This window comes from Bactrocera latifrons, unplaced genomic scaffold, assembly GCF_001853355.1.
Source record: "Bactrocera latifrons isolate USDA-ARS-PBARC rearing strain unplaced genomic scaffold, ASM185335v1 scaffold_450, whole genome shotgun sequence".
Lineage (NCBI taxonomy): Eukaryota > Metazoa > Arthropoda > Insecta > Diptera > Tephritidae > Bactrocera > Bactrocera latifrons.
In genome coordinates, this window is record NW_017537102.1 from 6309 (window position 1) to 22139 (window position 15831).

At 33.2% G+C, this 15831-nt stretch overlaps 1 protein-coding gene across 3 annotated transcripts in view; it reads left to right on the plus strand.

The window, feature by feature from the left end:
- Positions 1 to 1656: 1656 nt before the first annotated feature.
- Positions 1657 to 15831, plus strand: part of LOC108973067 — a 19145-nt gene continuing 4970 nt past the window's right edge. For 2 of the 3 annotated variants that reach the window (XM_018940080.1, XM_018940082.1), the window contains exons 1-5: positions 1746 to 1932; positions 2078 to 5151; positions 9241 to 9564; positions 9776 to 10183; positions 13423 to 13646. In XM_018940080.1, the coding sequence (XP_018795625.1) occupies positions 1847 to 1932; positions 2078 to 5151; positions 9241 to 9564; positions 9776 to 10183; positions 13423 to 13646 (4116 nt within the window). In that variant the 5' untranslated portion in view covers positions 1746 to 1846. Of the gene's footprint in view, positions 5152 to 9240; positions 9565 to 9775; positions 10184 to 13422; positions 13647 to 15831 lie in introns of all 3 variants that reach the window. The other variant, XM_018940081.1, reaches the window with a different exon arrangement.

Consider the following 15831-nt stretch of genomic DNA (forward strand, 5'->3'; position numbering starts at 1 on the left):
CTTTGAATGAAATAAATGACATAGTATTACCGATTTTAAATCTATTTTCGTATCCCACTTTAAATAATGGATGGATACAATTTGACATAATCCCCATATTAAAATATTTCGATTATACTATTTACTAATTTATATTAAAAAAAAAATATATATATATTCTAGTCCAATAAATTTACATTATTTCCATAGAGGTTTTTATTACCTATATTTTTGGTTGGTTTTGAACAAACTGGCATACATCGAGTGGTGCAAAAACATTGAGCTTTATCAACTTAAGCGACACAGTGTCGCCTTTTACCAATTGTAGTTTGTCGGGTAGACGTTTACTTTGTTGTTGATATCGCCGCCATAGTCAGTATTACCATTTGTGATTGGGTTACTTCGTATATTTCTTTCATTTCATTTGTTCCTGTAAACTAGTGAACATCATCGAGTCTTATGACCCTTTTCTAAATACAAGAAAGAGGGTGAATCATCCCCAGTCTTGCCACAGACTCGTACTTAGTGTTCTAACTATTGTATGTGCATAGTATTATGAACACGACTTTGCAAATGTCCATTTATATTCGTACGAAAGTAATCAGCGAACACATTCGCATTTCATATGAACGTAGTAAGAATGTTTCCAATATTTATAAAATTACTTAATGACTTTACTTTCTTAATGATTTTACGGATAAGTTCTTTTTAGCGGGGTTCCCTATATATAGGGATTGCTAATACATATGTATATCTTATTTATAAGACGTGGAAGTCTCAAGGTAGTGAAAGAACTACTTAAAGCCAGACTTCTTTGAATGAATTCTAACTTCAATTCGATGTCTGTAGTGACACAGGTTCAGTCGAAATTTTTTGCATACTAATTATTTTATTTTCGATTTTGCTATTCTGAACGAATGCGCTCCCTAGAAAGGGAACACATACATACCCCAACCCAAATGACATATTGAGCAAATAGATAACTACATTTACATGAAAGGGTTGTGTTAGTTCCTTTGTGAATATGCATAGTAAACATTTTTGCAACGTCGCCATTGTAGAAAAACTACTGGCACCAAATAGACATTTTTTTCTTCACATTGCAGTCGACTAAAGTCATACATATTGCTCGAACATAGTATTAAATCTAGGCAACTGAACGAAAAAATATATTATACATACTTACATGCCTGCTTACATTTCGTTTTTATCCAAAAGCGGACGTTCCATGCTAATTACTTGGCTGAGTGAGACTACTTATTACCGTTTTTGACTGCATAATTAACAGAATGTAGCTAATAATGATTTATCTTTAAGTAAATTCTCAAATCAATTCCTTTTTCTTTTATGGTCCGCGTTAAATCAACTCATAGTTTTGGACTGCAGGTGGGTAAAGGAACTTAAGTTTGGAATTAATTTCTTCGGGCATTACTTCCACATGGGTTAAAATAATTTGATGTGAAGATTAAAAAATGATCGGCTTTTAGTTAATCTTAAAGACAAAGTGCTTGCTACGTTCTATACAGATAAACTGTGCTGTTATATTCGTTATTCCTAATTATTATTCGCTGTAGATAAATACTCAAACTCGGAAAAAAGAATTTGAAACCATCTCAAATAAGTTGCGCCATAGTGGTACACTTTATATAGACTTGCTGCGACTTATGTAAAGAAAACCAATAAGTTCTGAAATCAATGAACACGGAATAAGTGAATACAAATCAAATGTGGTTATGCAAATAATAAAAGTAACTAAATTTTGTATGGTTTGCTGTTTGAAGTCGATATATTTCGCTATTGTTCTTCTGCCACTAATCAGTGCAGAAAGCCTAACCAACGGAACCAGTGCCACGAACGTCTATCGACCATGGAAAACAATATCATTAAGAGTTCCAATATTAGTCATCGTAAGAAATATAAGCCACCAATATATCACTTCAGTTTTAGAGACAGGTACATTTGCTACCATGTACAATGTGTATTTCTTTCTCTACATCCATCAACATCTTTGTCGAAGTTTTCACAACATCCTCATAAATGTGGAAAATTACAACAAAACTCATGATACAACTAATTATATTATATGCCTCAACAATAGTAAAAATTTCCAAGAAAACAAAGACAAGTATGAAGATGACAATGGGAAAATCAATGATTTGAGTAGGAGCGTGAAACAATATTGGAAGCGAAAACAACTAGCATTAAAAAGTAGGCGAGATATTACAGGAGTTAAAAGTCAACTTTACTGCGATGATATATTCGAATTAGCATTGTGTATGATAACTGCCATTTTTATAGAGGTTATTCCGATTACTATTCGCTACGCTTGCAAGAAAACTGCACTTTGCTGGCGAAGGCTGTTCTGCTGTTTCTATCATCGAAACTATACGAAAACACCTTATTTACGGCAGTATTTACATCAGCAGCATCGTGCTGCCATTAACTGTTTTTGTGATGTTTTGAAATTGAGCGCAATAAAATTTAAGAGAATATTGGATCAACAACAAAAACATTTATGTATACTTCAACAGAATCATTTAGCCATTTTTGCAGTGATAACTGGGGAAATATATCCACTTTTTATTCAGGGAGCAACTACTCAGTCACCCGAGATAAGCGTACCAGCTATTGCCGACAGTTTGTATATCTCAGGAGAAAAACTTATAATTTTTCCTGCAGTGCCAACAATGATGGCAACTACAGCTATTATTGCACAGAACTGTAAAAAGTTCTGCCACCATTATTTGCTAAAAGCTGTTACAATAAACCCTATTACATTTTCATTTTATGCACAAATCAGAGCAGATCACGGGCATTGTATTATAATGCCTAAAGAAATTCGACTGCTTCCGAAACAGATAACTTATCTGATATGGGAAATTAAACAACTAAGGCAGCTTGACGTTTCTTGCGAGTATAAGTATTTCGTTTGTGGCGGAAAGATAATAGAAAATAAATGTGCTGCTAACGAGAACAAGGACCAGACACTGCGGCACAATCTGAGAAGTTTTGCAATACTTCTACTATTGATTGAATACTATGACACTGTATATGAAAACTATGACAATAATTATGCAAAATCTCAAAACAATTGTTACTTGAAACTCTTCGAAGAGCGGTTATTGAAAATATCTAAAGATTGTGGAATATTATCTACACAGATGAATAATTTTATAATCGGTTTTTGGAAAAAAGTCAAGTATGGTCGTGACATTTCCGTCATACACACAAATTCAATATTTAAAGAACCACAATTAGGTGCAAAGCGTAAATCTAAGCCTAATTTTGGAAAACATATTCAGCCAATGAAACTACCAAACGCATCACCATATTGGAATGTGCCATTTCGCTCGGCAGCAACATTCACATGTCAACGCATACAAGATGAAGGTACCAATTGGAAAGAATGCTTACAGGCTATAATTAAATTCGACCTTTGCTGTTGTTGTTGGAGTTTCTATTGTTATCGTCGCATTAGTATCTCTGTCGGAGTTTCGAACGGTTTTGGTAGCAAATGGTATAGGTGCTATCCCTGGTATAGGAGGCAATATGCTTATAAATTTCTGCACTGCATATATTGCTACTATTATTTACATTGTTATTATTCTTCAATTCAATATTGTTGCTACTGTTGTTACTCAAAATTTTGTAAAAAATCCGTAATGTATCCATGCAACTGCTCAAATAATAAATCCAATCATGACTTCCGTAAGTACTGCCCTAACACCCAGCGAAATGAAAAGAAAACTGAGGAGCAGAGAGTTTTGCTACAATTGAATTGCTTTCAGAATTTTTTTCGACCACAATATCCGACAAATATGAACTGTATAAGTAGCACACTTTCTGCATTGTACTTCTGTCATAGAATTTATTGGTTTCAAAATACGCAGAACTGTTGTTCACACATCACCAAGCCTAACACATTAGTTAACACAATGAATTCGGTAAAAACTGCTTGTGCTGAGACAATTTCAAACAAAAAGGTTGATTTTATCAATTCCATCCGATCTACCGCTATATATTTAATCAAATGTGTGTACATTGAACTAATTAAGTTAGAAGATTACATACGTAGACACATAGTTATAGTGCTTCAGACTAAAATATCAATACCCCGATCGACTGCCCTCGTAGTAAAGATAACAAGAGATCAACTGCAACAACAACAACAACAAATGGTCAACATTGCACATGATCAGCAATTAAAAATGAATTATTTATGCAAAATTTTTTGCAATAATTGGAAGAGGCACCGACGGAGGAAACGGCGACGTCGTCGTCGGCGCATGAATAAACAAGAGCAGCAGCAACATCAATCCGTCCGACTACAGCAGCAATACATAAACAATGAAAAAGAAACGTTATTAAGTGACATCAACAGCTCACGTTTGCATATATTGGACTTTAATGCTTGCAAAACTATCGCCACAAATGTCCCTGTGCATATGATATTATCAAAAGCACCAACTGTAACAATGTTGGCCGCAATGCGTTTTACAAATACCAAAATTGCCTTGACCGATGGAAACCGAAAGGATGCAATAAGTCCGTCTCAAACACCTGCATTGATTTCTTCACCATCATTAACAACGACAGCTAGTACAAGATTAAGCCGAAGCCGCAGCAGGCCGAATCTTGTTTGGCTTTTTATTGGACTGGTCTGGTTTGAAGGTCCAAAATATGTCAATTGTGGTATACAGAGTACTAGTCAATCTTCACAATCTAATCCTCAGTCTCAATCACAACCACACGCAGCAACACATACAGCAGAAACAACACTTGAACCGCTTCCAACGTCGGTCCTACTTTCCCAACGACAACAACCCAAAATTCCACCACCAGGGATAACATCTAATTTGCTTTTATTGACACCCAACTATAAACAAATATTCAAAGGATCGATGTCATTTATACAGAAGGGATCAATTGCCGCAATTGCCAACACCGCTAAGTATAAAATTAAGCAAGGGGCAAAGAGCAGTCTTAATGGCAAAATAATGCATATTGGCAATTGTTTCTCTCCGCGAAGACGTGCTTCCATAATGGCCACAAAAACAAAAGGCAAGCTGACACAATCATACGACAACGATCCCATAATGATAACCGATCGCAAACGATACAACTGGCTCGAACCAGGGGTGAATGTGGAGGCAAATTTTTTGGATGAAGAAGGTGAGTTATATTAAGTGGAATTATATATATGTTTGTATCGTGTTGGAAATATCCCAATACTCTTGCAACATGTTCCTACAGGGTATACTAGTTTTGTTTACTTAAGGGGGGAGCCTGCATTAGAGGCTTAAAAAAATCGATTTTTTGATGAATTTTTTGGAAGGCAAAGACATAATTGATTAGAGCGAAATTTCTAGGGTTTATAGTTATATGTTTAAATATTATCCGAAAATTTGTTGGATACGAAATCTTTGATATTCTGCCTTTGGAAAGCAATGGCCCGGTGCATCTCGAATGTGCATTGATTGGAGGGCGGGCAGGATACAGGTCGCAATTTCTATTGGAAAGAAAAAATTCAAAGAGATATTTTTCAATAACTTATCTTCTAGTTAAACTAAAAATATTCCAAAAAAAAAAAAAAAAATTCTAAAATTTTTTAATAATTGAAAAAAGGTGTTTTTTTTTACCGAAAAAATGTTTTTTTTTGTTGTGTAAAAAATAAGTTCAGACTTGACTTTTCTGAGTTTTTTTACTTTAAATAGAAGATAATTTAATGTCAAATATAATAAACTTTGTCCTAATTCCATACACGACTTTTAGCTTTTTTTCTATCCTGCCCGCCAATTAAGATAAATCGTAAAAATGAAAAACCGAGAAGCAGCACGTCAAAGTTTTCGCTTTCTGCCTAATCGCTCATATATCTGCTAAAGGCCCGGCCACTATTTCCCTTCTAGCTTCGCCAATACTTCGAATTCCAATTTATAACTTTAGGGACATATTCTTAGATAATTTTTGAAAAGATTTAACTAAAAATTTTTAGTCGATTTTTTGAAGCTTCTAAAGCAGGCTCCCCCCTTAAGGGGTCAGTAGTACCCTACTCTTTCCTTCTGGCCTGTTGTTTGGTTTTTTGTTTTTCATAGAAATTTTTATTCCACAATAGAATCTTTTTCACATATCATGAGGTATATTGTGGAGTGTATAAATTTTTTTTGGAATTTTTTGATGACATCTGTGATAAAAATGGCTGGGTAAATGAGATACGTTTTTTTACTGGCGGACACGATTTCTCATGTTTTGATCATCTGAAACACAAAACCCCGATTTATTCTTAAAAAGGCATGAATGGTTATCGTCCCTACTAGAATCATGACAGAATGTTGATAAATAAAAAAGTAATACATATTTTTTTTCTCCATGTTGTTTTATATAAATTTTGTCATAACATTGACAATAAATTATAAAAAGTTATGAATCTAGTAGGGACGATAGACAGGCGTTTTGTGAACATTAAAAAAAATTAAGCAAATCGGTCGCCAGTTTTAAACGTGTGTGTTTGAGGAAAACGCGTTTAAAATTTGAGGTGTGCACTCCGAGCACTCCGATCGTCGAGCGGTATTATTATTTTTGGGCCTTTTTCGAAACCTTTCAATGGTAAAGTGGGTTTCTATATTAATTCTAAGGGTATAAGGGTACAGAAAATGCAAACAATAATTTTTTGTTTTAAAAGATTATCCTAAAAATGTATGGGGAAAATATAATAAATATAATATATTTATCTCTACAAATGTATTTCTTGGAAAAAAAAATTCATATTTTAAAACTTAAATAAGTGTAGAATAATTTTTGTATACCAATTAAATTAATAAATTTAATATGAGCAATGATATTTTGATTTATGCATGTATACCTTTTTAAATTTAAGACTTCACTTATTCGCCAACCCATTTGGTATAAGTTTTCTGCAAATTAATATTATTAGAAAAATTAATTTTTCGAAAAATATATAAAATTATTTTGAAAATGTACTTACTTTTTATTTCGTACATTATTTTTTATAATTTAGTACAACCGTCTTAATACTCGCGCTATTAACTTTAAAATAACCGATATGAAACTGCCGTCGGTATACATATACTAATATGTATGTAAACGAACTGTGTTGTCTTTCCAAATTTTCATAGAAATAAAAACTGATGTGCCATACTGCTGAAGTGACAGTTGAATTCCAAATGACTGTCTGTCTTAATGAAACTTTTTGCACATGTTCCTAAAAATAAAGGACGAGTTAGAAGATGTGTTTAATCGGATCAATACCTCGACCACAATTGCGTGAAAACATTTGCTTTATATTAGGTTGTCAAAAAAGTCTTGCGGTATTTTTGCGGTATTTTTATTGAATTTTCAATTGTTCATGAAATTTTTTTTGATGACTCATGCCCAGCTCTTGACCGATGCTACGGCTGCTACTATGCCGGTGTCTTTCGACCAGCTCAGCGATTTTATCGCAATTTTCGACGACAAGCCTTCCGGAGCCTGGCGCATCTTCGACCACCTCTACACCAGAACGAAAACGTTGAAACCATTGTTGTGCGGTGGAAATGGAAACTGTATCGGGTTCATAAACTGCACAAATTTTATTGGAGGCTTGATATGCATTTTTGCCTTTATCGTAGTAGTACTATAAAATATGCGGTATTTTCTCTTTATTTTACTCCATGTTTGCGACGCTATAACTCACGAACGACTTAAAAGAAACGACAATCAATCGAACACGTGTTAGCGCGTAAAATGAGCTTTCCAAAAAGGTATAGCATGACCCGATGCGAAAATAAAACTAGAACTACGCGCTCTCAGCGCCAAGTAGCGAAAATACCGCCAAACTTTTTTGACAGCGTAATATATTCAGGCTAACTCACCTTTTTCATGTTAGCGGAGTTGTCATATAGCCATAACGATTTTTAGGTTCAAAGTCAATTTTCTTGTAACGTGTATATACATATTTAGCAATCGATATCGAGTTGCGTGAAAACGCAACTTACCTACATATATTAAAGCTAATAACGCCATTTCATTTGAAAAAAAAAAAAACACTATTTGGAAACGTACAAAAGGTCTTAACTAAGCCGTAAATTATGACACTGTACTAAAATTTGGCGCAATGAGTTACATTAAGGAGGAACGCATCTTTAGAAAGATGGCATGGAACCGCCTTTAATAAGTTTAATGTATCTTACAAACCAGTAGAACTATATCACCAAAATTTGCACTGTACCAATTCTTTCAACCCTTTTTACGGCAAATTTCTATAAAACAATAACTAAATGCTTCAGAGACATTAAATTTTACATTCAGGATGGCACAAGAGAGCTTTATAAAGCCGGTATCAATATTGGGCGCTGGGCATGATACCACATACCTCGGGATCTACTACGATTTCAACAATATTCTTTACATAAGATTTTTCTTACATTCATATATTACACAGGGAAATGTGGGCAATCTTATACTATTTCCTAATAATACAGTTTTAAATTCCTTTTTATATTATCCCGTAGTATTTTTTTTGCACGAATAGTATCTTTTAAGTGTATTATTCAAGAACCTGGTTAGTGAATATGTCAATGACTGAGACATTTAAATGAAATTCAAAGAGAATCCCTTCCCGAGAATAGTATGTCTGAATGTTGGGCCGGGTCAATAATGCCCTTAGCTAGGGTTACCATATTCCCTGATTTGTCAGCGGCGATTTTTTGTATTATTATTATTTTTTTCTGAGTGTACATACGCAACTGATTTTGACTGAGACGGATATTGTGACCCAACCTTTAGCCCCTATTTGCCTAATATAAAGTTTTTCTAACTTTATACCCCATATATCGACCAATATGTGAGTTATCTCAACGAAAACGTGAATAACTATCTTTGTGCATAAAATATATGGTTTTGCTCCATTTAGATTGGTGATGGTGGCTGAGACGCCGTAACGAATCTCAGGAAGCATTTTATTAGTATGTGATATATGTTAAAAGAGATAAAATCGGCTAAATTTTACCCCCACCTCCCATATACTTCATAATAATAATTTTTCTTTTTCTAACAAGTTTACCGTTCATATTTATCAAAATGTGATATTTTAATGTAATTAAATGAACAAAGTTTTCTTAAAAACTATAAAAATATAGTGCTGAGTTTTGGTATATACCTTGCTCTAATGCTCATATTCCTGCAAGTTTCAAGAGTATAAAATGTTCGGTTACACCCGAATAAATTGTTATATAATAAAAATTAATTATTTTTACTTTTTCACAGCACATAGTGCACATAGCGATCACGCTCGTCTGGAGTCTATTAAGAGACAGATATTGACTAAACTTGGTTTAAAACAGAAACCCAACGTATTTCACCCACTTCCAAAGCAATTTATATGGGACACCATATATCGTGCAGACGGTATTCGCAGCGTTGTCAGTGATTTAGATTTCGGTGAAAATGGATCACATCGAATGGAATTAATGTCAGACTTAAATAGCACAAAAGAAACACGAAGATCGCATTCTGCAAAAGCAAATGGTATTACAAATCTTTTACTTAACAGCCGAGGCTTCCAGAATGGTGAATTCGCAAATACGATTGGTAAGAAAAAGCTGTTCAAAACTTTCCAGGTATAAAAAAATAAATATCAAGATAAAAATTAAGAAAAATTGGCCAAAAATCAAATAGTTATAATATATAATATATTATGAGGCGATTATTATAATATACTTATGAATCATAAGATTAGAAGTTTCCTTACAATGTATACAAGCCAGCGGCAAAAAAATAAATAGAAATTCTCTTAATCTAGGTTCAGATGCCGAAAAAGTTTTCAATGTAAATTATAACGATTACTTGCATCATGCGCGGTTTGACGAGTCTCAGATATTAAACGATAGCCAGTTAACGAATAATTTCACATATCTTATGCATATTAGTAAACCAAAGCCAAATAAAAACTTCCTAGGAGTTGATGAACCGGTATATAGTGATATAATTTATAATGAAAAAGATGATTTACTCGAAACAGAGACCGACGAATTAAATCACAAAGTGAACCACGGTATTCATAATGTTGGTGAACCTTATTCTTATGGTGAAAACAGAGATGGGTATAATTTACACCATCGGAAATATTCTTTGTCAGCAGATCAAAATAAATACGAAGGTGATGATTTCCAAGGCGACACACAAGAGCTCATCATATTTGCGGAGAAAGGTAAGAATGAAAAATCAGAACACAAGGTCTCATAAATAACTTTATGTTAGAAATAGGATATATTAATTAATTTATTATAGCGTTATTTAATGTAATATAGCATCATATATAATATATACATCCAAATCCGTTCGCATATGTCGAGGTGTTGTTGTAGAGTTCCGGATAGAAATATTTACTTACATGTGTAATTAGGAATAATGATAACTGACAGCAATTAAGTAGTCTTTGTATGCATACCCATAAATATAGTGTAAATATGCATAAATGCAATGCAGACAAGCTCATTCGTACACATTTCACCATGTGATTATCTTGTCTTAAATGTAATAACGTTATGTCTCAACTGTGTTTTATAGAGTATTCCAAAGCTCTAAGAGCTCTTCAATGCTCTTACATAAGTATATTCACAAGTTATATATATTGCAACATGTCTGGATATCTACATATGTAAGAATTGTTTACTCATCCGTCTGATAGCTGTCTGTTGGTGTCATACTTGGTTGCATGAATACCTACCTGCATTGAGCACGTAGCTAAGCTGTATGTTTGCCTATACTGTCATCTAGCTTATTATTCATTTTTCCGTTGTTGAGGTGTGGAAAAGAGCCTCTTAATCTCATATACGAGTATGACCATCAATGGTGGTTTAATATGGTGCTAATGAGTGTAAGCAGACTAAAGACGAAGTAAAATTTTAGTCTATGTCGAAGATACCAGACAATTTGTTGATGAAAGTTATATAGCTGAACGCGCAATGCTACTCTACCTTATATATCTAATTATATTACATGCACCTATTTTTGGAATTTTTGTCTTAATTCAACCGTTTGTCAATGAGCTGAATTAATTTTGAAATACAAAAGTATATGCATTTAATTGTGGAATATTTCCTACACATTCAATGGTTATTTAATATTTAATTAATTTTATCATAACTTTTTTAAATAAGATAACTGCCAAATCCATACTTACCAGACATATGATTATAACAACATTGAAAAGCACCCAACCATGCTATTAATTTGTCAAAAGGTTTAGGGTGTGCTTATATGTTATATATCGTTCTTCTACATAGTAAGTAAAATTATATTGTCTTCAACTCAATACAATGTCAATTTTATACTCTCTGAGTTTGTAGGGATCGAATATGGCTAAGTATTTTTAGGTATTGGCCAAACTTTATATATAAAACGTTAACTTCGGCTGCACCGAAGCTGTAATACTCTTAACAAATGCATTATATATATTTTGATCGATCAGGTTGTATGACAGCTTTATACTGAATGTAGTTGTGCTATCTGCAGAATTTTTTCGGAAATTGTAGCTATGCTTTAAGTTATAATCTGTGCCAAATTTAGTGAAGATACCTTCAAAAATAAAAAATTTTCCATGCAAGGACTTGAGTTTGACCGGTCAGTTTATTTGATAGCTAAACGGTACAGTCAGATCTAAGTAATTTCTTCGAAGATTATAGCGATCTTTTAGATAATATTTCTGCCAAATTTCGTGAAGATACTTTTTTCTCAAGTAAAATGTTTCCATCCCACATGTTGACCTTGAACGGTCAGTTTGTATGGCAGCTGTATGCTATATTGTATAGTATATATCATATATAATTAAAAAACTGATTCAAATGATTCTTACATGAAATTTGAATACAACTGATTTGAAATAAAAAGTTTTTATTTATGAATTGTACTGACTTTTAACATAAAACGAGTAAAAGATATCAAATGTTCGTCCTCTAGTTCTAAGCTACCTCCTCACCAATTTTCTCCCAAATCGGTTCAGTTATTTTTGAGTTAAAAATTGTGTAAGAATGTAATGGGTGCAAAAAAATGTCTCCATTAGGACTTTCTGTGAGAATAAATATATAACCTTGCAAATTTTCATATCTTTTCGTGCGGGTACATAACGAAATTGCGTTTCATTTTTATACTCTTGCAACCAGTTGCTACAGTGTATTATAGTTTTGTTCACCTACGGGTTGCACGTATCATCTAAAACTGAGGGTATCTCCCTCATATATATGTATCCCTCATATGATATAAGGTTGTATATATAAAAATGATCAGGATGAGAAAATTTAAAATCCGGTCTGTCCGTCAGTCCGTACAAACTGTAACTTGACTAAAAATTGAGATTCGAATTCGTAGATGGGCGTAATCGGACCACTGCCACGCCCACAAATCGTCATTAACCGCTAAGATATAAAATGCCAAAACTAAGCACTGTATTCAAATATAAAGTTGTAATTTGGTACAGAGGATGCTGAGTGGATAAAATCGAAGCATAACCCCTCTCACTCCCCATATAGCGGTACTGTTACAAACTACTAAAAGCGCGATCAATCCATTGCTAAATGCGCCAGAAACATTAAATTTTACCACTACCACCGAAATGATATAAGAGAACTTTATGGGAGCAATTGGACGATGGGTGCGGTACCGCCCACGTTTTGGGGAAATCCCACACTCGAGACCCGACTGAACAAATTCGAAAAATTTGGTACGTGGCATTCCTTTTATATTTATATGTCACATTGTGAAAATGGACAAAATCGGACAACAACCACGCCTACTTCCCATATAGCATAATTTCAAATTCCACTTGATTCGGTCAGTTTCCAGTACACGAATCAAGAAATTTTAATCACTAATTTCTTTAGTGTTTCGAACATCCGTCTTTACTCTATGTGATTGGTTTTAAGTATATAACATGTTAATAGTAAATGTTTGCCATTGGGAAAAATAGATAAAATCTGGTCTATACCTAGTACAAAAATTTTCGAACTTCTGGGTGACTTTGTGTATGCAGTAGTAGGCCAATATGTGAGTTATCCCAATGAAAATAAGAGAGCGTATTTTACTCTTTACAGTGTATCTTAAAATTGGGCAAAAAATTAGCCTAGCCCTTACATAACGAATATCAGGATTTTCGAACTTGCGGCTGCTTTACTCCATATAATTGTTTTTACAACTTAAAGTATTTCCCTGGCTTTGATTTTTGCAAGTTGCAAGAAAATTAAATATTTGGTTGCACCCGAACTTAGCCCTTACTTACTTGTTGAATATAAGAAGATACTTATTTGTAAGATACAGATAATTAAAAAACTTCTATGTTTATTCCTTGCGTTAAGAAGCTGCTCATAATTACTTTAATGCTACAGTAAAACCACTTTAAAGAAAGGAAACACTTAAGAATATACTTAAACATAAGTATGCCTATACTTACAGGAAAAATGATTAAACAACATCGACTAGTTGAGTTCGCACCACAAAGAAAGTACATGTCAAATGAAAAATTTTTTGTTAGAAAAGCTGAAATTCACATTCGGATTGATAAATTGACAACAGGGTGCAACGATAATGTGAATAGAAAAAATCGTGGATGTGGTGGCAATAAAACGAAACCCAAACTTTGGATATTTCAAGTAATGGAAAATAATACAACAAAGAAGGTAAAAGAAATCGATTTAAATTTAAGTATATCAACTATGTATATATAAATTCAGTTGAAAAAGTATACCATATCTTCACGAAGTTCCCAGTTTCGTCGGGACTAATATAAATTACAGACTTTTCGTTAAAAAAAAACAAACAATAAAATATCAAAAAAAACCGAAAACTTGCAAAGATAAATTATGATGTAGAGTGGTATTTAAAAGGAAGACGTAATTAAAAATTGAAGGTGATGATATAATATTGGGTAAGCTTTGGTTTAGTGGAGAAAATAGAAGAAATTGGTTTCAGAACTGCACCAGCTACAAATAATGATTTTCGATATTCTAGTATCGAATATACTAAATCAATCGAAATGTAAATTTTGTACTTCTTACAGTAAATTAAAAATATTAGAGTCCCGTGGTCATATCTGGGCTGTTGGGCAGCTACGAAAGCGTTATAATGCCCGGATTTGGTTAAGTAGCCGTTCACAAGAATGGCGGTGTAAGTCGGGGTGTTGTCGTGGTGCAACTTCCAAATGGCTGGGATGTTTTGTTGGACCCGATTGACTCTTCGTTTGAGTCTTTTGACGACTTACACGTAAAACTTAGCGTAGACGGTTTGTCCAGGAGGAACAAATTCATGGTGGACGATTCCCTTGATCTCCAAAGGATACGCTCATTCTTCCCGTTTTTGGGCCTCTTTGTTTAGGGATCACACTCAAAGATCCATGACTCGTCACTTGGGATTACGTTATTCAAAAATATAACAACAATTATACATACGTATAATATATGATTGATAAAATTAAAATTTAACAACAACATACCGCCAATAAGCTTCACATAGTTTACTGAATATTCATTTAAAACTTAGCGAAATAAAACATTCATACAATTTTAAAACAAAGAGGAATATCGAATTAGGTAGCACTAAAATGTTACAAAGAAGAAAACAAAGCGTGTTGCCGAAGTACGAGCAACTTAGGGAAAATAAACTAAGCGTTTTCGCAAAAATGTGTATACGCCTTAAAGAAGATTTTTATTCTTAGACTTTTCCTCGTTATTTATCTTTGCAAGAATATAAAAGGTGCTTAACCTAATTTAATACAATGAGTTAAATGACTGGCAAAATCGTATAAAATACATTTTCATTTCGTAGATAGGTATTAGTGAGTTGTGTTAGCATATCGAAGAAGAGTACAACCTATTTAATATTGCCAGATTTATTAACAAGGTACTAATATCGTATGCAAATTTAAAAATTTCGGGATTGTGCGAAGCGGTAACAGTGAAGATGTTACACTTTTTTCCTTTTAATTTTTAGTTTGAATTTTTGGTTTTGATTTTTATATATGCATACAATTTTTCTTACGCTTTCTTTCTACATTTTTGCTCTATGGTGTTTACACTGTGTTTCATCAGGTTAGCAATCGTTAAGTTAATATAGTTTTAATTAATTTTTATCAAATCTAAGAAGCAAAGAAGGAGAAAATTCTAAGCTTATTAATGATTAGTAACGAATCAATGTTAAATATAAAGAAATACACCTTTCACCTTTTTATACTCTTGAAACCAGAATATTATAGTTTTGTTCAACCAGCGGCTGTACGTATCAACTAAACCTAAGTAAAATACATATAGGGTTATATATGTATATATATATATGTGATCAGGCTGACGAGAAAAGTTGAAATCCAGTTGACTGTCTGTCTGTCCGTCCGTTCGTGCAAGCTCTAATTTGAGTAAAAATTTAAACTTGGTATGTACTTTCTCAGTTTCTGAAAAAGTGGGCGTTCTTTACAAGTTTAATGTACATATCTCCTAAACCACTTAAGCTATAAAAACTTAATTTGATAAATACAAATCTTATAAGAACTTTTACCAACAGTGTGAAAATGGATAAAATCAGAGTACAACCGCTCTCACTCCCCATATAACGGTACTGTTACAAAATACTAAAAGTTTAATTTTAAATTCCTACGACACATTGTGAAAATGAGCGAAATCAGATAACCCCTACATCCCATATGGCACAGTTATAAATTCCTCTTCATTATTTTATCGGGTGATTTTTTAAGAGCTTGATAACTTTTTTAAAAAAAAAAACGCATAAAATTTGCAAAATCTCATCGGTTCTTTATTTGAAACGTTAGATTGGTTCATGACATTTACTTTTTGAAGATAATTTCATTTAAATGTT